The 21,816-nt window shown below is 40.7% G+C and overlaps 1 protein-coding gene across 2 annotated transcripts; it reads left to right on the top strand.

Moving 5' to 3' along the window:
• The first annotated feature begins 1,653 nt into the window (after positions 1-1,653).
• On the top strand, positions 1,654-21,804 carry LOC115421844 (PDZ domain-containing protein 4-like). Of its 2 annotated transcripts, XM_030137807.1 has the most exons (8): positions 1,655-4,501; positions 11,538-11,591; positions 12,133-12,443; positions 12,592-12,679; positions 12,792-12,890; positions 13,002-13,064; positions 15,068-15,169; positions 17,944-21,804. In XM_030137807.1, the coding sequence occupies exons 1-8, from the start codon at positions 4,442-4,444 to the stop codon at positions 19,945-19,947; spliced, it is 2,781 nt and encodes a 926-aa protein (XP_029993667.1). In that variant the 5' UTR covers positions 1,655-4,441; the 3' UTR covers positions 19,948-21,804. The 2 variants fall into 2 exon arrangements, with proteins under 2 accessions (XP_029993668.1, XP_029993667.1); XM_030137808.1 differs by lacking the exon at positions 11,538-11,591 and having other exon boundaries at positions 1,654-4,501.
• Positions 21,805-21,816: the final 12 nt, after the last annotated feature.

Below are 21,816 nucleotides of genomic sequence, written 5' to 3'. Positions count from 1 at the left end.
AGCTAAAATTTGGGTGGTGATCGGGGGGGACTGATCTGCCTTGGCGGAGGTTTGCACTCTCTGAGTGCTTTTCTACTATCCATATATTTTTATTTGTTTTATTATATTTTGTATTTTTACCTACATCCTTGTACAGCCCTTTGGACACTTTGTGTTGAAGTAAATGTGCTATAGAAATAAACCTGACCTTGACCTTGAAAAACATACTAGACATTTTTCTCAATTAAAAATGACTAATTTCCCAGAAACCAGGCTTTTCCGGTTCTGATTTTGGTGTCCTCTGTTTTGGGGTATTTTCCAATAGACCAGTCCAGTCAGGTTTTTCTCTAATTTTCATTCATCTCTATCTGTGCCTTAATGTGTTTCCAAGGGTTAAGCATGTGGCGTGGATTCAGCATTTGTTGGTTTGCAGCATTCTCAGATGGGCCAAAATATGTGTAAGCCTGTTGAACCACACACAGCCACCGTGAAATCTTGTTTTAGACCGGCTTACAACAAATAACCTTATAGGAGCTGGTGAAAATGGGTTTATGTTTGTGTTTGTGAGGCAGAGACACATAAAAAGAGTGACCTACCAAAGCTGTTTATTCTTTGGCAGCTGCTAAATAGTTTTCAGTGATAAAACGAGAGAAGGTTTGAGCAGACAAAGATGAAAAAATACCACACTGTTTGGTAGGAAATGTTTTCCTCAAAGAAAGGTCAGCTTTGTTGCATACTAGAAAAGACATTCTTTTTATCAGGCTGATATCAACGTTCAGATCATATCAGCCTAATCCGTTTCACCCAGTGGATGGTCTCACTTCTCAGCCCGGAGGTACTTGGCATTGGCACTGCAGTAAGTGTCAGCAAAGCCTGTTTTAAATTGAAAATTAGCCAGTGAGCAGCGTTCAGAATGGGAGCACAGAGTTGCACAGGGAGAACAATAGCGGTAGGGAAGAGACAGATTTTACTCACAAATATCTCCCAGGCTGGGAAGATAGTTAAAATGAAATGTCTCCATATGCCTCTGCCTCGGCAGGTCATTTTGATTACCACAGAAAACCGTTGTTCCATCCCATCTCTGCTTTTCCACTGCTCTCCCACACAGTCATTTGCATTTTTTCTCTTGGCTTTCCTCCATATCTTTCAATTCATCCTGTCACACCTGTTATTCACTTATTTTTTCTCTTTCTGTCCCCCTGTGTTTCCTTTCCCTTCTTCTTTATAACTGCACAGAACCTCATCTGAATGCATAGCCAGACATGAGCTCTCTACCTGCTCTGGCTATTTTTACTGCTGGAGAGCGATCAACCCATTCTTTTTTTAAGCCAAGGTGACACAGAATTGCTTATATGCCATGAGATGAATGAGTCTGCTCCCTGCTTGTCTGAATGTCTTACTATTGCAACACATGAATTCCTTGATATTTTATTCACTTTTATGTAGCTTTGTTGTTATCTCATACTGTCCTGCTCAAACAGTACACATAGGCTTTCCAGTGCTTGCTCTCTTGCCTGCAGACAAGCAGAATGAAAGAAACAGAAAGGGGAAGGGGAGAGAGGAGAGTGTAAGGAGGAGGGAGAGGGTAGCAAATGAGGTGTGGGTAAAAATTATGGAGGGACTAGCAGAGAGCAGTAGCCCAGCCCTGGAAATGGAGAGAAAGAGGGTGGGGGAGAGGCAGAGAGAAGGAGTGAGCAATAGATTATACAGTGTAAAATCCAGAAGAATTCAGCTTCAGTAGTAGTACTGCAACGTACAGATCAGCAGGCTCCATCACTGCTGTGAAGAAACTGCCTTTTGTGTTTCCCCCCGCTGCAGTGGGGGAGTGCATTTACCGTCGCGCCCATGGGGAGAAGCCAAGAAGTATCCTCCAATCAGCCGTTAGTGATTTCTCTCATCTTGCGAGGCTGCTGATGGTGATTTATCACTAACCTGAGACAGGAGCCGCACTCTGCTCAAGACTCTAACCACCTGGAGTACTCACTATGGTTTTTATTTCTTTTCTCGCACAAAAATACTCTCTTGTGGATACACTGACTTGTGTAACCAGCAGACAAAAGGAGGATTAACATGGACTTAAGGATCTGGACTTAAATTGGCTTTTTGTTGTTCTGCACACTGAGGATGGACTAACTTTTACATGTGCACTTGTTCCTACAAGACACTATTTTTCTGATAATACTAATATTTTTCAGAAAAAATACTACATGTACTGTAGCTGTGCTTTTGCCATGGGACGGATGCTCTTACACACTGTAATAATCATGTAGGACTGATAAAGGAGTTGAGAGATTTATATGATGATGGGTGGGAGGTGGAGGAGAGTGGGGTTGACAGTTGGTACAGTTAACATACCTGCTGAGCTTGTCTGACACTCACTGCAGTCTGATTAGCATCTCTAAGATGAACTATCAGGTTGTATTTTCTTAAGGTATCATGAGTCTGTTCTTAGAGTTTGCATGAGTAGACAAAGCATTCTTGTGTGCTTTTCTTTTTGCTTGTGTAAATGCACAACTGTGTGTGTATGTGGTTTGTGTAAAGACCTGCAGTTTGGGATTACACTGCCTCTGGAAAGGACACAGGTGTAGTGAAGCCCTGAATGAGGATTAGCTGCTTTAACACCTTGTCAGTGGCAGCACACAGAGCGATGGACCTTTTAGAGAAGATCCTCAAGCTACAAGTGCACTGTCAGTTCTCGCTGGAGGGTTAAAGATAAAGGTTTAGCCAACATGATTGGACTCAGAGGGCAGGCAAGGCGGCAGAAAGGTGGCAGACAAAGTTATACAGGGGTTTTGTTTCGCTTCTGAGGCAGGTTATCCTTGAGGGATGCAGACTGAGGCTATCCTTAGAGCGAGTGGATTTTTCATGTCAACAGACTGAGACAGTTTGCAATAGCTGAACAAAACACTGAAGCGTAAGAGAATGTATTTGGGACTGTGAATATAGAGAAGTTTATGAGTAAAGGGCTGATGATACTCCGAAGCAATTCTAATTTCCACAATTATCTTGCAAGCACAAAATCTAGCTGATCCATGAGTTGCTTTGATATTGATTTCTCTACACAGACTAGATAATCTTGTCGGATCTCTGTTTAAGAGGTCACTAATTTAATTATAATCCGTCATTCCAGTCTCACCCTACAGCAGTCTGTCGGAGTGCTGAGCATGCTGTGGCTTAGAGAATCAATAGTCTTATACTTGTCATGATAGCTGACAAGAGATCTGATAAAATTATTGTATTTCTGAAGCTGTGCATTTCAGCGATCTGTGTAACTGTGTGTAGTAGCTGTTTGGCAGGTTTGGAGAGACTTTATTAAAAAATGTCTCCTCCATTGATGGCAGGTCTGCTGACAGTTACAGGAAATTTGGCAGGTTGTGTGTGTACTAAAGCTTGTAGTTGAAAGAGGGGATGTGTTGTCTGTCTTGATGCATGTGCAGGTGTGTGTGTGTTTTATTTTTTGGGGGGGCTTGTGTCCCTGGGATGGCTTATCTTAGCTTCACAGCAAGGGCTTAAAGATCCTGTCTAAGGGTGTAATGAGAAGCTTTTGCTACCTTGCACCACCCAAGCACATCCAGCTCTCCACCTGGCGATTTTCAATGGACTAAATTAGGAAATGTCTTGAACAAAGTATTGATCCTGAAGTGGGAAACCAGAGCAGGTGAAGCAGGTACTGACAGGTCTGTAAGGAGGAGACGTTATCTCACCAGCCACCCTCAGCAAGAACTCTGTAACCTGGGAAAGCAAAGTAGAGTAGGTGGGAAGCTCGGTGTGGGAGTGAGGAAAGCAGGAGGCACAACAAGACTGAGGCAAGTTCTTTGATAGCTGCATTGTTTGTATCTAACTCTCTCAAAGAGCATTGCTGAAAATGTGCTGTTTGGAGGTTTAGCGCTTCGAGTCTAGAAACTCAGGAGAAGTGTGGGAGAGTTCAGCTGGAGTTATACCGATAAAACCCAGTCTATCGTACAGTCTACAGAACAAACAAAGCTGCACAGAAGAAGACTGTAAGAACATTTTTGACAGCTCACTGAAAGGCACTGAACATATCTATGTAAAGCACAAACCACAAAGACTCTATTCTCCAGCTCTACTGTCATCTAACCCAAAGATAAAATTATAGTGAGGAGTTCAAAGGACTAAAATGTTTGGCTGTGATGAAGACAAATACTTGGACTTGCTGCTCTGAAAATATGTCAACAATAAAATTTACTCTGGATTACAACACTTAAATCAAAAGCAGCACACAGAAGAAGAGCAGAGTTCAGTGTGTATCAGTCCCTGGCAGGGATGTGTCGTGTGTTACTCTGAGGAGGAGTCGTGAATATACAACCACAACCCTACGAATGAGGGTGGGGCTCTCCCACTGCCACAGACAAAGACCCTGAAAGAGAGAGTCTTGGTGTGAGAACTGGTCATCTGGGGCAGTTTTGGACCTGCACAGTCCAGCACCGTGTCAAAAGTCACAATGGGGTGCAACATGTGTGTGGTCCAAAAGCCTGAGGAACAATACAGGGTCATGTTCCAGGTGAGCGCTCTCTGTCTCCTCTGTCTGTCTGTCTGTCTGTCTGTCTGCCTTCCTTTCTCTTGTTTGATCTTCAAGCAAATATAATTCCTTTGTCCTCTTTAAATAGTTTTATGCTCTGCCTTAACTTGCCCCTTTGTTTTTCAATGATACCACTGCATGACAATCAAAACTGGTCTCATAATCACCTTTTAATGGTTTGATTCTATCTGCAGCAACAAGCACAAAGTAGCAGACATACCTCATATGTACACAACACACTTCCTGATTTATTTAGTATCTGTTTATGCATTTTAAAATGTCAAGGGTATCAACATCAGGTAATTCATAAAATAATCTAAAAACAACTTAGTACTCTTATACAGAATTATGCTATTAATATTATGTTACATTGGATAAAAACTGTCAGATTTAGGTGAATATAAACACCAGAGGCTAAAAACAAATCTCAGCTCTGCCAAAATCTATCTTTGCAGCACATTTTAAATTAAATTAGCCCAAGAAAAGATGTAGAAATCATTCTGTACATCTTCTCAAAAGAACATTGCTATTAATTACAGTATTTAAATAGTCCTTCCATGATGTTAATACTGATAATTATGATAATGGTACTTCACAGTGATTACAATGATTACGATCAGAAAGAGGAGAGTGAGAATTGCATAAGATGGAGAGCTCTACGGGTGTGGGGAAAGTAGAGTGGTGCAGAGCCACAGAGACAGCAGGATGGATGGGTTGTTAAAGCTGGGCTAAAGTGTTATGGGAGAAAGGAGTTGCCACGGTTACAGGCTCAGTACCACCTGCCAACTGGGACCACAGGCTGTATGTGAGTAAGCTCATCTGGCTGTGCAGCGGCTGAAGAGGCTCCTACTCAGTAACTCGACCATACATCCGTTGACCAAAATGAGTCAAGTCCTTAGTAAGCATGTTAATACTCAGCACACATGGGTATGCAGTGCAACACATTTAGTATCTGTGGCATCAGAAAGCCTCAGCTGGGTGCTACGTGATGGAGTTGAGGTCTGGCCCAGTTCAGTGGGCTGCATCTGGTGGCAGAGGCGATGCCAAGAGATGGGAAAAACAAGGTGCCAGACTCAGACTAGATAGAATAGCGGTAATGAGGCGAGGCAGGAAATAAAGATGGAACAGATAGGGAAAAAAATGGACAGTCAGATGGCTCATCTTCTTTTATTTGCTTTTGTTCTGATTGCCCTTAGATGCCAGAAGTAAATAAGAACTTCATGCAGAATATGAAGGCATGAGAGGCTTTACAGATCCCTGGGGTGTAGTGACAGAGAATGAGGAGTAACGTGTGCAGTCTGGGATCAGCTCATAAAACCAGAGCAGGGAGGTGCATCATATAATCAGTGACCCCATCTAACAGGGGTCAGCCATAATGACACTGACTGCATGCAGGTTAAAGTCTTTGAAAGTGGAAATCAAATGAATTCCGCTGATCTGTTGATGTTAGGTCAACTGTGCCCAAAGGTTCTGTCCCCAGAAGTCTGTCATCCTAAAGACCTTCAGCACCGTCACACACATCAAGGTCTACTACAATACCTGCACAGATGGGCGTGGTGATCAGTAGAGCAAACGGGTATGCCTGAAGAGATAGGCGGGGGGTATGTTGTATTATTCGCAACATGCTGAGGGGGTTGTCATGAATGTAAATATTTGGTGGTTGTGTAGATGGAGCAGAGCTTTGGGTGGTGGAGCAGCAAGTGTGCATGTACAGTGGTCTGGTAAGCCAGAAAAGACATTGCTGAGCTGAAGCAGAGAAGCATGAGACAGAGAGAACAAACGCAGATGGAGTACTAAACAGAGCCAAAGCTGTTGGCTCTGAGAGGTCGACTAGTCCGCTATAATGAGAGTATATTGACGAAAACCTGGAGCTTTCATTAATGAAGCATACGTTGTTGCCTATGAATTTCAAAAGATGGATGAAAGAAAATCTGCAAAATACTGAAGGTAGCAAACACATCTCCAGATAAACTGAAACCGTAATCACAAACTGCATGCTATTATATTCATGAAATTTAATAACTGTTATTACATGAAATGATTAGAATCGTTTCTTGCTGTGCAGATGGTTGATTAATCTAAAACCCATGCCAAACAAAAGACGAGGTGTACAGTGTCCAATCATTAGAAAATCATCATAAAAGAGAAACCATAATTACATTTCATGGCTCTCCACACTATACAGTCCTCTTTGGGGGTTTCCAGCTTTGCGCCTTTTTTCTTAAGTAACATGTATAATTACACCTCTAAATTAGATGCAGTTAACCAAGTAACTGTGACAATAAATACAGCACTAAACAGCTTACAGCTACATCAGATTGGAAGCCCAGGCTGTTAAACGTGACTCTATCAAAACACTTGGTTCTCTTGCCAAAGGAATAAAACTCATGCATTATACATGGGGTCTCTGCTGCTCACTGGTGGATGGTATGCCCACTGGCATGTTTCTGATCAGGTTTGCCCCCTGTAGCCTCAGGGAAAAAAGGCATATTGTTGTTCAGTTGATGAATGACAGCCTTGGCTGAGGACCTATGGGCTCATAAAGCATTTAAAGCAAGGCATTGCATTTTTTTTTACATGTTGCAGAGTACCTGCACCGCACATGCTAAAGCTCTGCCCCCCTGAGCCACTCCCAACTAATTCTCTGCCCGTCGCTGTAAAAGAAGGACTCAGAGGGAAGCTGTTTCCATGGCAACCAAAGTCATTAAACAAACCCAATGTGTTTTCATTCACAATGACACGAAGAAACATGCTGACAGTCACAAGGGGGGAAACAGATGAGAATCAATACATACCAATGACCACCTGACATTAGCTGGTTAATGCACAGCTGCATTCAGACCCCCCCCCCCCCACACACACACACACACACACACACACACACACACACAGTGTTCACATTTGTGTAGATACATGCATGAACCTAGACACTGGAGAAGGGCAAAATACAAGGAATACCTGATGATTTATGTGGTACAATACAGCACATGACCTTTTTAAGATTAGACTTGAATTTTTTTTTTCTTTCTTTTTTTTTTCTTTAAACAGCTAGCCTAATGATCAAGTACATCCAAAGCCTCAACTGCAATTTATTGTACATAAATTAGCTCTTTTGTTCCATTTGATATTGAAATACAACCTTAAGAATATATATTACTAAATCCCGTATGTGAGTATATAACATAAAACAGTTTGAATATTTTGGTGATCCAGTTCATAGAATATAGCATTGACGAACAAATTGATTGATCGGATAAATTGTAGTTCTATTGTCATGGACAAACATTGGTGTAATGGCAAATGTTTTTCTTTATAATGTAAATGTATTCTCTTTTAACATTATGCTAATTATTTCTCCCTGTTTCATTTGATGTTTTTTCTCTAACATAACAAACCAAATGTCTAATCAAATAATGCTGGGAAGTTTCTATATGAGGTGAATGTAAGGCACATCTAAATAAATGACACAAGTGAAACACAAGATGTAGGGTAGACATTAGTGTCCCCTTGAAAATACCTGAGGGTTTATGCCTTTCAGCCACTCACATAAAGAACTTTATGTTGTAACTGGTGAATATTGCCAAATGGTGTTTATTTCCTCTGTATTCCCAGTGAGACTTGTTAGCTTCATTATCAAAATTTCAAAGAAGTTTGAGCTGCTTGTTAAATCAATATCTTCTCACTGGTATCATATTATAATAAGCCTACCACTCCCTCCCTTCTTATTTTAATTCATAGATATCATACAACAGGAGTTACAACAGGAGAAGGACAGCTCTGTCCACAGATTAATTGATTTTCTGAGAAGGTGATTGCTCCGGCCTTCAAAGTATCGGAGATGAGAAAAATCAGTTACTGAACAAGTGGAATCCAATATAAAGAGGGGCAGGTTTCGGTCATACAGGAACATCTACATGAGTCTGGGCTTGAGTAAAACTCTGTGACACCAGGAGAAACAGGTTCCTGATTTTAAAAAAAAAACAAAAAACAGTTTATAAGAGCAGACTTCAGATTAAGTCTGGGTTTGTTTGCATTTTTCTTCACACCCAGGGCTGCAGTCGCCTTCCCCCCCTTTTTTTTTTTACTTCATTCTCTTGTACAGCACATGAGATTAATTTGCTCTTTAAAGCGCTTTCAGATAAAAACTAATTATGCATCAACCACTTAGTTATTTCCCATGAGCTTCCATTGTGTGTGTGTGTACACTCACATATTGTGTATTGTACATTACACATACTAGTGTTGAACCCCGAGCCAGGTTTACTCTCTATTTACATTCACTCCGTAATTCCTTGAAAGCTTGATTTTCTCATTTCTCCTGCATCATTACCCTTTTTTCACCGCCTCTCCTGCTCGCTCTCTGCACTCTCCTTCAGTGTCTCTCCTCCTTTGCCTTTTCTCTCTATACTTTGAACTCTTTGCATCTCTTTCATCTCTACTCACATCGTTCCCGCCCTCAGCCTGGCAGACGATGAACGCAACCATCGCCACCCACCCCCTGCTGTGCAACGCTGAATTCTACAGCCTTGCTATATTTTCTGAATTTCAATTTTAAACATAGTGTATGAGCACATGGATGGATGTGGGGGTGGGGGTGCAACCCATGGATTCATTATTTGCATAGAATAGTTTATGAACAGTATATGTATGCACTGACCTATAACCCAGAGATAATAGGGAACAGCACATGGTAAGTGCATAATGGATTCCCCATCAAGTCCAGGACGAAAAGCTGTCTAACACACAACAACCTTCATGAAGTCATCTTCAAAGCAATCTCAGCACCTCTCACTGATAATGAATGAGAACCCCCCTCCCTTCCCTCTCTCAGTATTCATACCTGTCACTCATGACCACAGAGCTGGGTTCTAATAGCCTCCCTCTGATCCAGAAGAGCAGGGCCGAGTGGTCACGAGCACAACGCTGAAACAAAAAACACCTCCTGTTATTTGGACAAAAAAAGATCAGGAGGTGAGAAAAAAGACATTTGTACACTTTGCTGAAAGATGTAGAGGTGCCCTTTTCAGTAATTTAACCATGGAGGATACCATAGGATTTTAATTTCTGCACCACTGGTGGACCATGTAGAGAGGAAGGATCTTATTTGTTTCGAAGTGAAGGAGCTCATTAATAGAGACAGCAAGATTTATGAAGCAGCATTAGTGTGAGGAAGGACAAACACACAAGGAGATAGACCGGTTGAAATAGAGCAGTGCATTTTGTCATCTCCAGGGAAGGGACAGCGTAGACAGAACTGCTGAGGCAGCATGGCATGAAAAAAAAAAAAACAGAGAAAATAGGGGAGGGAAGGAAAGAGCAGGCATGGACCGGGACAGAAAGAAGGAAGGAGAAGAGAGAGGGAAGGAAATGTGGAAATGAATGGAAACATGGAAGCACAAAGGAAGAAGGACAGAGGAGAGGGATGATGGTGATGGTGGTGGAGCTGGGTGTGGTGGAGTGGTAACAGCAGGGAAGGGAACCAAAAAAGAAAAAAGAAATACAGAGAAAGAGGAGAGAGAGAGGGAAATCGAGGGCCGAATGTGGCAACAAAGTTTTTGTGCTTGGCTGCACAGGGGAACATTGATTTGACATGCAATTACTGGAAGGGGACAAGAGAAGCAAGAGGAAGAGGGAGGATGAAGAAGGGTGGTAAAGATGTGGAGAGTCACAGACAGCCAAGGTCAGTATCTGTGCTCTGTGAATGAGCTCATACAAAGACTGTCTGGCTTCAGGAACTACCTGCAAAACATAAACACGATTACATTCTCTATCTGTAATGAAAGCAAAGGGAGGCATCTATTTGCAAATTTGTGTTTGCAAAATTAGGCAGAAAAAAAATCAACATGTGGTATTGCAGCAACACTTAATTTTCCTCCTTTAGGTTTAACCCATAAGAACCCAGTGTGACATTTGTGTCAGGTACCAAATGGGTTTTTCTCTATATTTAACCGTCCTTAAGTGGTTTATGACCATTTATTATAATATTATCTTCTGTATCTTGCGTTTTTTTTTTTGTTTGTTTTTTTCAATAAAAACATTTAAATCTCTGATCATGTAGATGTTCATAAAAGCTCAGAGTAAAGTTGAGGGTTATTATATCAAAAATAGAGAAAACTGGAGAAAAAAAAAGTGACTGTTTCAGCAGAATCTCTCACTAACTGAACATCAACCTAGTGTGTCCATCCACTGTCATTGATCCAACTCCATGGGTTTTACCGGTGAATTAATGTTGTAGAAGATGACAGTGTTTCCTTGGTAACTACGGAGCCTCTGAACGTCCAAATGGGTCATGTCTGATGACCATGAAAAGATGACAAACTGTATTTTACACCAATTATTTACATGGATTAGTGGATCAAAAGGTATCAAACATTTAACATCAGTAGATGATTTTGGTAGATGGTGGATGTTTGGGTCTTTATGGGTTAAAGACTGCGACTGATTTTGTTCCTTCATCCTTCAGTCAAATTTTCTTTTCATTTCATCACCATTATTTTAAAGAATTTTTCCTCATAAATTTTCCAGTGTCTCATTTGTGCTGCATATATCTAACAAGTCAACAAAAAAAATCAGATTTATAAAGCACTTTAAAAAAAAAAAACTCTGTACAATGACAAATATGTGTGAACACTACTAAATGCTGTCTTTTCTTCATAGACTATTCCAAATTGTACATTACAATCCTTTTTACCAACTGGCTTCTTCTGCTTCATAAAAGACAACCACTCTCCAGAGAATATGAATAAACTTCATTATTTAACCATATTTGAACAGAGAAAAACCATTTTTATTCACACAAAAGAAAGATAATACTACAGTGTTTGAAAAGGAGCAGAGCGAAAAAGTCTAATGTAAGAAGAAAGTTCATTTTTATCTAAAATTCACTGATTTCCTCTTCTTTATATTTGGTTTGCTGCTTTAAAGTGTAAGCTTTTGCCTTTTTCCCAACCTTCACAGTTATAACTTTAATTACTTTCTATCTCCACCATTTTCCTGCTTTCTTTCCGTGTCTCCACAGAAGGGTCACATAAACAACATGCTGTGCTCTTTCGATGCTGACGGTCGATTAAAGGTCTCAGTATAAAACCTTCTGCTCTGCTGTTTGGTGTGATGTGAAGTCTAACCCTTTTAGATCAAACCATTTTATGCTCTCTCAACTCAAATGCATTTATGTGTCTGCAAAAGTCGATTTTTCTGTTATGCTTACTAACACAACCTCAGTCCCTCTTTGTTTTAGGTGTGAGTAGCTGTAGTTCCTCCTGCTGTGCTTGTTGTTTTTGTGAGGCAGTTTATTTCTCTGAACTAACCTGTCTGACAAAACTGCCCATGTGGGTCTGTCCATCCTTCTATCCCCTTCTCTTTGTGATTTTTATCTCAGTATTTACTGTATCTAGCTCATCTTCTCACTATACAAACCTCTTCTCAAATCATTCTCTCATGCATTTTTTTTCTGCCATAATAGCTAGAATGAATAGATGTAGAAAATCACTCCTGTGACTTAATTGACTGTAACTTTCTTCACCTTTCTACCTGTATCATTTCGCTTTAATTTAATTCATCCTCCATTTGCTTCTGTTTTCCCACTATCTGAACCTAAATATCTGCATTGTCAGGTGAACGGAAAGGAGCTGTCGCGCCTTTCTGGGGATCCCGCCCTTGACATAAGAGACCCTGTACTGTCCAGTGTACTGAGGAGGGGGGCCCGCAGAAGGGCCGGCCTAGCAGGAGCCCCTGGGGCGTTAGGGCCTGTGACCATGGGCATGGCCGACTGTGTAGACAGCTGCACCCAGACGGACATCAGTTTCCAGCATATGTTGACTCTGGGCAAGAGCAGCCAGCATCCTTGTGGAGCTCCACCCCCACCCAATCCTCCACCATCCCCTCCACTTCCACCCCTACTGGAGCCATATCTACTCAGTGAACTGTGAGTGGGAGGATAATAAGGAATGGCAACATGTCCTACTGTCAGAACAGAACTTGTCTGCTGTCTTCCATGGCATTCTGTTCACACTTTTGAATTTTCTTGCTGCCCCAATTACTGAAATAAGATTTCTGAATTTTCTCATTTTCAGCCTTATAGAGCCTGAATACTACGACCCTACTGACTACTTCGATATCACTCAGCATGAGGTGGACAGGCAGGATGAGCTGGAGTATGAGGTGAGAGCCTATTAGTAACCCAAACTCCTTACAGAAAGCAGCCCCACTGTTCTCTGTCTGACATCCTCGAACTTTTCTCTTTTTTTTCTAACTCTAACCCTAACTCCACTAGGAGGTGGAGTTGTATAAGTCTCGGCAGCAGGATAAACTCGGGCTGACAGTGTGTTACAGAACTGATGAAGAGGAGGACTTGGGGATTTATGTAGGAGAGGTGAAGATAGTGTCATAAAAACAAAAACTCTCAAAATAATAAAAAAACTTTGCTGTTTCCTGACATCCTTCCCTATTTTCTGAGTGAATAACAAATCTGTCTTCTCTCAAGGTGAACCCAAACAGCATAGCAGCAATAGATGGCCGCATTCGCAAAGGAGATCGCATACTACAGGTACTATTTAAGCAGTATTACAGGAATTTGAACTACTTTATTTGCTGTTATTAATCCTAAGAATATTGTCTCAGTTACTGATGTCTTATTGTGCATGATTGAAAGCTACAATTAACAGGTAATTAACTAATAATATCCCTCAATAACCTTTTAATTTGCTGCATCTGATAACATGTAAGGAAATAGTTATTCACATTTTGCTCATTATAGGCCTTATAAGGTGGTAGAACCCAAGAATAGCCATTCCCCATTAAAAGGACAAATAAGTTACATTCTTATATATATTATATTAGCATTTGTTTTGTCATATTCTCAATAAGACGAAAATTATGTTCAGACTACAGGCAAAAGTGTCCCAAATCTGATCTTATTGCAAACATTTGACACTGATCTGTTTTTTCTAGTGCTGCCAAATGATTACAATATTTAATCAGATTAATCACAGAGTTGCTGTGGATTAATTTCAATTTAATCACAATGAAATAACATTCATTTTTAATCTATATTAATTGCATTTCATTTTGCATGAGCAAATAGACTCAAGAAAGAAGGGAATATATATGCAATTAACGTGTTCATTGAACGTCTTCAACATTTTCAACAAAACAAAAAAACAACAAATCAACTTCAAACAACTGTTCCATCTTGCTATTTTTGTACTCAAATTTCCAACGAAGAGGGCCAACTCGCTGTTTAGCGTCTTCCATCTTTATTGGTTGGTTCTGCTGCCTGTCACTACCAGATCAGCTGCTCATTTGTGCATGCGCGGCGCCAACTCTACTTGGACAAACTGCCTGAAATGCATTTCCAGAGACATTCAGTCATTCTGCGCTGCACATAGGTTAATTGCTTTAAAATTTTTAATCATATTAATCATGATGATGGATTAATCCATGTTAACGTGTTAATTTTGACAGCCCTAGTTTTTTCATGTTAATCTGAACTGCACAAGTCACATAAAATATGATCTATTCAGTCATGCTATCATCTACTTCCATATGTAGTAGTGAATCAGTATATAAATTTGATCTTAGTGTGACTTCAATCTGAACAGTCAACTCAGAATTATGAAACCTTTACATTGAGTGAAATTAATCAGAATTCATTTCAGCAGTAAATGCACTATATACATGAATGGAGCAGTAGAATAAATCCAAAAACATCATATAGTATAGTAAAACATGACCATTTACAACATAATGAATATTGATAGCGCTTACATATTTGCTTTTAAAAGTAAGGTTTTGAATTCACTTTTACTTATGCACTGGAGTATTTTCAGTGTGTGCTACTGAAGGAAATTATCTAAACACTTATAACTTCTTTGCATTTGTGCATGTGTCTCACTTCCCGAATCTGATATGTAGCTACATTATAGAAAATAACGTGGACAGGCAAACAAAATATATTATTAGAGCGATGTGAGGTCCTTGCGAATTCACCTGTAATTCCATACATGTTAACTATTTGTGAATTTGTAAAATTTGACTTGAATAAGCAGTTAACAGGAGGTTATTGAGGAAAAAAATAAATGTAGTAGTTACGGCATATGCTTGTGACAAAAAACAAAACTGCATTACAATGTTTTTTTTCCATTGACTAATAAACAGTCAATATGGCACTAATATATTTGCTAAGTTAATGGTGAATGTGTGTACTTCATGAAGTTCTACCTTTACAGGAAATCAAATACCTTAATTCTGACAGTGTTGAGTTGTATAAAGCACTACAGAGGTCCTTTGGTCCAACATAGTTCAAAAATTAAGTCACTTTTAATCAAATCTTTTCACATATTAAGGAAAACTGGTCTTTCAATTGATACATTCTTTTTTCATAAAAGGTTAGATATTAATATCCATTACATTAAGCCCCGGCTGAAGAGATTTTTTTCCCCAGTACTGCATTTCCTGAATCGTGTTATTTAATTGAAGCTGGCCTCGGTGTAAAGGGTCTTACACTATCTGACACAAACTCAATTTTTTTTCTCTATTCTTTCCTGTCAGATAAATGGAGTGGACATCCAGAATAGAGAGGAGGCGGTAGCTATTCTCACCAGAGAGGACAGCACTAATGTCTCTCTGCTCCTTGCACGACCCGAGATAGAGGTGAGGAAATTGGATATGCAGCTATTGGGAGTAACACTGTAAGACTCAGCATGAAAACTGACCTAAAAATGTATCCATGTGCCTTGAATTCTAACTTTACATAAGAGAAAAGCAATTCTCTATACCTGGATGTGTGAAGCTGGTCTTAAACATTAACAACAAACAAAACAACAACAAAAAAACAAGTATTATTAGAACAAAAAAACCATCCATCTTGTACAAAAATGTTTGTTTTAGTTCAGATAGACATAGCTATGCAACCAAGCAGGCAACCAGAGGTAATTTTACACTATCCAAATCAAGAACAAATGCAATGAAATGAAGGCAATATACAGAGCTATGCAAGAATGGAACAAACTACTGGAACACATCACACAAGAAAACTGTGAAAATGAAATTTAAGAAATCAGTCAAGAAGCATCTATTGACCATAAATGATTGATACTTGGGCTAATTGAATATATGTACTGTATATACTATATTACTGCTGACCTAAAGGAGCTGTATTTTCTGTATTTTATCTGTTATTTATTTTCTTTCATGTTATGTAGTATGTGAAAAATTGTTTTGTATGATTATATTGTATGTTATTTGCATTGACTAGTTGTAAAGATTATTGTAAGGACCCCCAGGAAGAATAGCTGTAGCTATGGTACAGCTAATGGGGATCCTAAATAAAGAAAGAAAGAAAATAATAGATAAGAGGTTGTAAATTGAAAGGTAGGCAAATCAGAAGAGACAGAAAAAGAAATGAGGAGCACAGGATTGAGCTGGATTTGATCCCATCCTGCAAGCGGAGCTGTGTACTGAGAGGGGAAGCAAAGAGGTGCAAAAACATGATGAGAACACTGATAGAAGAGGAGAGAGGAAAAGACAAACAGTGCTTGCACTCCCAATGCTAACATGGCCCCCGCTTTGTCTCCCTCAAGGTCACTCTTCTAACAGATATGAGGGCAGTGTAGCACATGCAGGACGCCCCTTCAATAACACACCACTGCCAAATGACTTGTAAACACAGAACTTGACATATGGAGCCGGCCAAATGGATTTTCACTGTGTACCATTGTATTAAAAAAAAAAAAAAAAAAAAAAAAGAACAGAACAGGAGTACAAAAATCTGTATGCTGTCCACATATATAGAGGAGGTGCTAGAGGGCAGATTTAAAAAGCACTCATTAAAATGGTCTAAGTCAGAGACACACACACATATACACACAAATATACTAATAACCTCTCCCCTGTTTAAATACGTCCTTGTATTTGAAGAGATGAGTTCAAGCACTACCTGAAAAACCCTGACAAGATTTATATTACTGAGGCATGGTCTTACATTAAGATTCAAGAGCGAGGGAGAGAAGGGGGAATGAGAAATCATCAGAGGGAAATGCACAAGCTCAGATTAAAGGCTTGATCGTGTTGTCTTGAGGGAGAAAGGGAGAGGACTAAAAGGGATGTCGAAGAATGAGAATGAAGATAAAGATAATCAATACCTCGTCCCACAGTCTGAACACAGTTCATGTTGGATTCAAACTAATTAGATCAGATCAACCGTGCTCTGAGGGGTGAAGTGTTTACTCATTTAAACACATTTATTTGAGTTATGTTTTATCGGTTTCTGTGGGGATGTCAGTCATAATGGCAGATCAGACAGTAAACAGATCTTATGGAATATCACTAATTATCAAGGTCTAATGATGATGTTTCATTCTTCAACACCTAAAATTAAGCTGTAAACAAAGACGTGTTTCCCTTTGTCAGGTGTTTCTGTGTACTCCTGGTAGATTCCAACTGTTACTTTCTTTCATACACATTTCATTTGGGGGAAACCACAGATGCCGCAGTCTCAAATTGGTGTTGAATATTCATAGTGTATTGGCTCCATCTAGTGGCGGAAATAAGTACAACTCTAAAGCATTGAAACTAGATCTGTGCTGGATTTATTATTGCTACTTCTTGCTTGCTCTCATACATATACTGTTATTATGTAAGACTCTCGTATGGATAACACTTTCATCCAGGGGTGTTGAACTCTGTTGGGCCATATACGGTCCAATTTGGTCTAAAGTGGGCCAGACCAGTAAAATAATAGCATAAAACCTAAAATAATGTCAACTCCAAAATTTGTTTGTATTAGAACAAAAATGTAAAATTACATTATGAACATATAATTACAAACTATCCTTTCACAAAAAAGTGATTGTGCCTCATCTTAGCATTTACACATTTACATTACAACTCCCAGATTGCAGTGGAGCTACAAAGGCACAAGGCATTTAGTAACAGCAATAACACTGTTAAAAATGTACTTTTTTTTTCTAAGACATTTAAGATTGGTCTTAGGTTATTTGCATTTTTTTGTGAAAGGATAGTTTGTAGATGTAAACATTTTCATAATCTAATTTTAATTTGCAACCTTTCACATTAAAACAAAGAGAACAGTTTAGTGTTGTCTTTGTTTATAGGTTTTATGCTATTATTTTATTGGTCCGGTCCAATAGAGATCAGATTGATCTTCTATGTGGCCCCTGAACTAAAATGAGTTTGATATTATTGACTGTTAATATCTTCACTGTAATTTTTGCATTCTGCAAATTCATCCTGTGGGCCAGATTGGACCCTTTGGTGGGCCAGTTTTGGGCCATGGGCTGCATGTTTGACACCCGAGCTCTAATCCATAATTTTCTTTTGTCTCCTTAACATTGAACTTAATCACCCCACTGTGATGTCATCAAACAAATTTACTAACCTGCGTCTGATACCCCTCTAACCCTCAGAATGATAACCAGCTGGACCAAGATGAACTGGACCTCGAGCCCCTGGACAATGCTGTCCATCTGCCCAGTGGCCACTTACTGAGGAATAACACCTCCATCTTAGGCACTGGAGGTGGCATTGTTGCTGGTGGAGGTTTGACGGGCGGCCACAGTCGCTCACGAAACATAGATTCGCCTGTTCTGATGCAGACCGTCCTGAGCAACAGCCAGGAGCTGGACAGCGGTGTGGGCCGCACAGATGAAAGCACACGCTATGAAGAGTCCTCAGAGCATGACCTCCTAGGAGACGACCACACTAGTGCCTCCAATACTAATGCCACCAACACACCCGGTAGTATGCGCAAGTTCTTCTCCAGCCGAGGAGATACTCCGCCCTTGCTGCACTCCCAGGACCTCCAGTTCAGCACTGACTCGCTCTTAGGGCTGGACTGTGTTAACGGAGGAGGGCTGGAGCAGGTGGAGAGACTGGAGAGGGCCTACATGGTGGACCCTGTGAGGATGATGATGCCTGGTCTGACTGAGGAGGAATGTGAGAGGTACAAAGAACTCCTGGAGATCAAGTGTTACTATGAGAAGAGCAGCAATGGTCTGCAACTACTGGAGGGCCAGGGGCAAGCACAAGAGGAGGGAGGTATCCCACTGGACGTGAACAGGAATGAAAGCATCTCTCAGCATGAAATGGCTCTTCTAGAGGAGGAGTTACGCCACTTGGAGTTTAAGTGCCGTAACATCTTGAGGGCACAGAAGATGCAGCAGTTGAGGGAGCGCTGCATGAAGGCCTGGCCTCTGGAAGACAAAAATGGAGCAAGTGTAGGTGCAGGTGTCGGAGCTGGACGTCTGGACATAAATGGTCCTCTGGTTAATGAGGAGTCCAGCCACCATGCACTGTCAGACATTAATGAGCTCCCTGAGAGGGAGCGCTCGGATAAGGACAGTACGAGTGCCTACAACACTGGAGGGGAAAGCTGCAGGAGCACCCCTCTGGTCAACGAACAGTACCCTTCACCCTCCACACAAAGCCTCGAGGGGGGAGAGCCTCTCCTCTCTGCTGGAGTCCAACTTCCAAACTCCACCAGGCAGAGAGAGAGAGGGACCAGGGCTGAAAGAGCAGAGGGGATGCAAATAAATCTGAATCAACCCTATGCTCCTCAGAGTCAGAGGAGAGGAGCTGAAGGTAAGACATCCAGCCCCGGAATGAAAGTTCGGTCCTTGTCCAGAGACAGTGGAACACGGAGGGGGTCAGACGGAGGGGTGAGGCGGAACCCGAAAACCAGTGGGACACTTGAGAGAACCGGTGGACGTAGTGCAGAGAACAGCCCTTATCTGTCCCGTCGTCAGACTGAACCAAAACCACCTCAGCGCTACCTGAGCTGCATGCAGCTGAGGTCTCCTTCAACCTCTGAGCGCTTAGTTGGTCTCAGAGAGGGAGGTTTGGACAACAACGGCGACGCCAGCCCCATGAGTCTCGGTAGCACATGTAAAGATGTTCCACAAGTGGGTTTACCTTTACCATTATCCCCTCGCATGGAGTGGAAGGTGAAGATCCGCAGTGACGGAACCCGCTACGTGGCCAAAAGGCCTGTAAGAGATCGCCTCCTGAAGGCCCGAGCCATGAAGATCAGTGAGGAGCGCAGCGGTATGACGACGGATGACGACGCTGTGAGTGAGATGAAGATGGGCCGCTACTGGAGCAAAGAAGAGCGGAAACAGCAGCTGCTAAAGGCCCGGGAGCAGCGGCGGCGCAGGGAGTTCATGATGCAAAGCCGCCTCGACTGTCTGAGGGAGCGTGAGAGGGAGCAGGGTGGTGGCGGCAGCGGCCAGCAGGGGACGCCACAACAGGAACCACCCTCCATCCTGGAGCTGTGCCACCGCAGGAGCATGAAGAAACGGAGTCGGAAGATCCTGGACAACTGGATAACCATTCAGGAACTACTGGCTCATGGGACCAGGTCTGCTGATGGGAAGAAGGTCTACAACCCTCTGCTGTCCGTCACCACAGTCTGAGATATGAGAGGAGGCAGATTTACGAAGACGTCAGGTCTGCAAGGACTTGGTGATCACTCCATAGGGGAGGAGTGAGAGGCTGCGTGGGTGGAAATGAGCTGCTTCAAGTGTCTGTGCTCAGTACAAAAGGTTGAAGTAAAACTCAGATGAAGAAGCATATTACTGTCATGTCTAAAAAATAACATTTGATCAATACTTTGTTAAAAAGGGAAAGTTTCTCATTATAACATGATACTGATCAGTTTTTATTTTTCCCATATGGCAGTATTATCTTTCCATATTCAGAAAGTGCTTTGTTTAATGTCATATTTAAATTAAGTAGCATCTTAAAGGCACCAGCCGAAATTATTCAGTTGACAAAAAACAGACGACTGAGGCTGCTTAGACTCATCTGTCCTTAATGCTGTGTGTACATGAGCAAACAAGAAAACTACAATACTGTGGATCTGAAGCTGCATTTCAAAAGTGAATTTCATGCACACAAACAAAGCTTTACACAGATCATAACTTTTAGAAATGCATACCAAATATACACTTCTTTTCAAAAAACTCAGCTTCATGCTTTTAAAGGGATTTAAGGGTCTCTTGATCTGGCTCAGATTTCTGAAAGTCTATTAAAGAACACCTTTTGATACACAGCAGCACATTTTAATAAATATACTGCATTTCTCTACTATTGTGGCTGGTTGAATGGACCTAAACTTTGCAGGAAACATTTTTAGACTTTTTCATTATGGTCCATATTTCAAGGATTTGAAACTGGATATTAAAAAACACAGAAGTCATTATAGATAAAAGTTGACAGTAGAGCACAGATTGGCACACTTGAATGAAAAAGGTATTCAGAAAAAGTGAAGTAAAAAACCAAGAGGAAAAATACATCATTACTTTCAATCTGTCATTTTCCATAAAGGAGAGAGACAGCACCACCTGCTGTGAAGAATAACTGAAATGTGGAGAAATGGGCGCCCTGTAATCATGGCAGACACGTATTACATTAGTGTCAGTGATAGAATAAAGGAAAAATAAAAATAGGGCCAATTATGCAACTGTGAAACCACAGGAAAACCATTTTTGTGCCATAATACTGAGTGATCTCATTTTCAGCAAAACACTATGTGCCAATGATGAAGACCTTCATTCTTGCACTGTTCGTGTACAAATGGTCCTTTGTTTTACCAGAGGAAATTCATCATTTTCAGACGCTTTCTGATAATGAATGGCTGAGAGGTGCCTTTCAAGCAGACTTGACTGTACAGCACAAATCTCAAAGCAACAAAAAAGGCTATAAGTGAGCAGTTTAGAGTAAATACTGAAGCACAGCGCAACCGACAGATTTAATGTTTTAAAGTGGCAGTGTCTTGCAAAGCACAACGGTGTTAAATTTGAAAAGCAACGCTGTTTAAACTATTAATTGCAATCCAATCCTTTTTTTCCTGCTTGTAGTCACGGTGTCATATCTGCAATAGAACTTTTTGTGCCACAATCAGACTTTGCTTTCTGGATGTCATTTTCAACTTTTTGAAATCACTTTAACTCTGTGGTCTCTGAACAGAGGTTATTAAAATACAGCTTAACAGGTTTAACTGCAACTTACATTTAACTCCTTCAGTGTCATTTATAGAAACATATGGTTAAAGCAAATTTTCTATTTGACTCCCATGCATGTTTGATATTGAGGCCAAAATAATTTTTTTTTCATGTTCGTAAATTGTGGATGTGACTTTCTATGAATTTGCTTAAATCCTAGCATAGAAAAAAAAAAAAAAAACACGATGTACTTGTTAAATATTGTGATGTCCTGTGTCTGCCATTTTACATTTAAAGCTTTTTTAAATAAATGCTGTGATCATGGAAGTGTTTTGTGTC

The sequence above is a fragment of the Sphaeramia orbicularis genome, chromosome 7 (assembly GCF_902148855.1).
Source record: "Sphaeramia orbicularis chromosome 7, fSphaOr1.1, whole genome shotgun sequence".
NCBI classification, from domain to species: domain Eukaryota; kingdom Metazoa; phylum Chordata; class Actinopteri; order Kurtiformes; family Apogonidae; genus Sphaeramia; species Sphaeramia orbicularis.
Note: the sequence above shows the minus strand (reverse complement) of the source record. Positions and strands in the feature narration are given on the sequence as shown.

Coding starts and splice junctions, on each gene's coding strand:
- LOC115421844 (XM_030137807.1), top strand. CDS start 4,442: ATGGGGTGCAACATGTGTGTGGTCCAAAAGCCTGAGGAACAATACAGG. Junction 11,592..12,132: donor ATGCTGACGGTCGATTAAAG/GTCTCAGTATAA, acceptor CTGCATTGTCAG/GTGAACGGAAAGGAGCTGTC. Junction 12,891..13,001: donor TGGGGATTTATGTAGGAGAG/GTGAAGATAGTG, acceptor TCTTCTCTCAAG/GTGAACCCAAACAGCATAGC.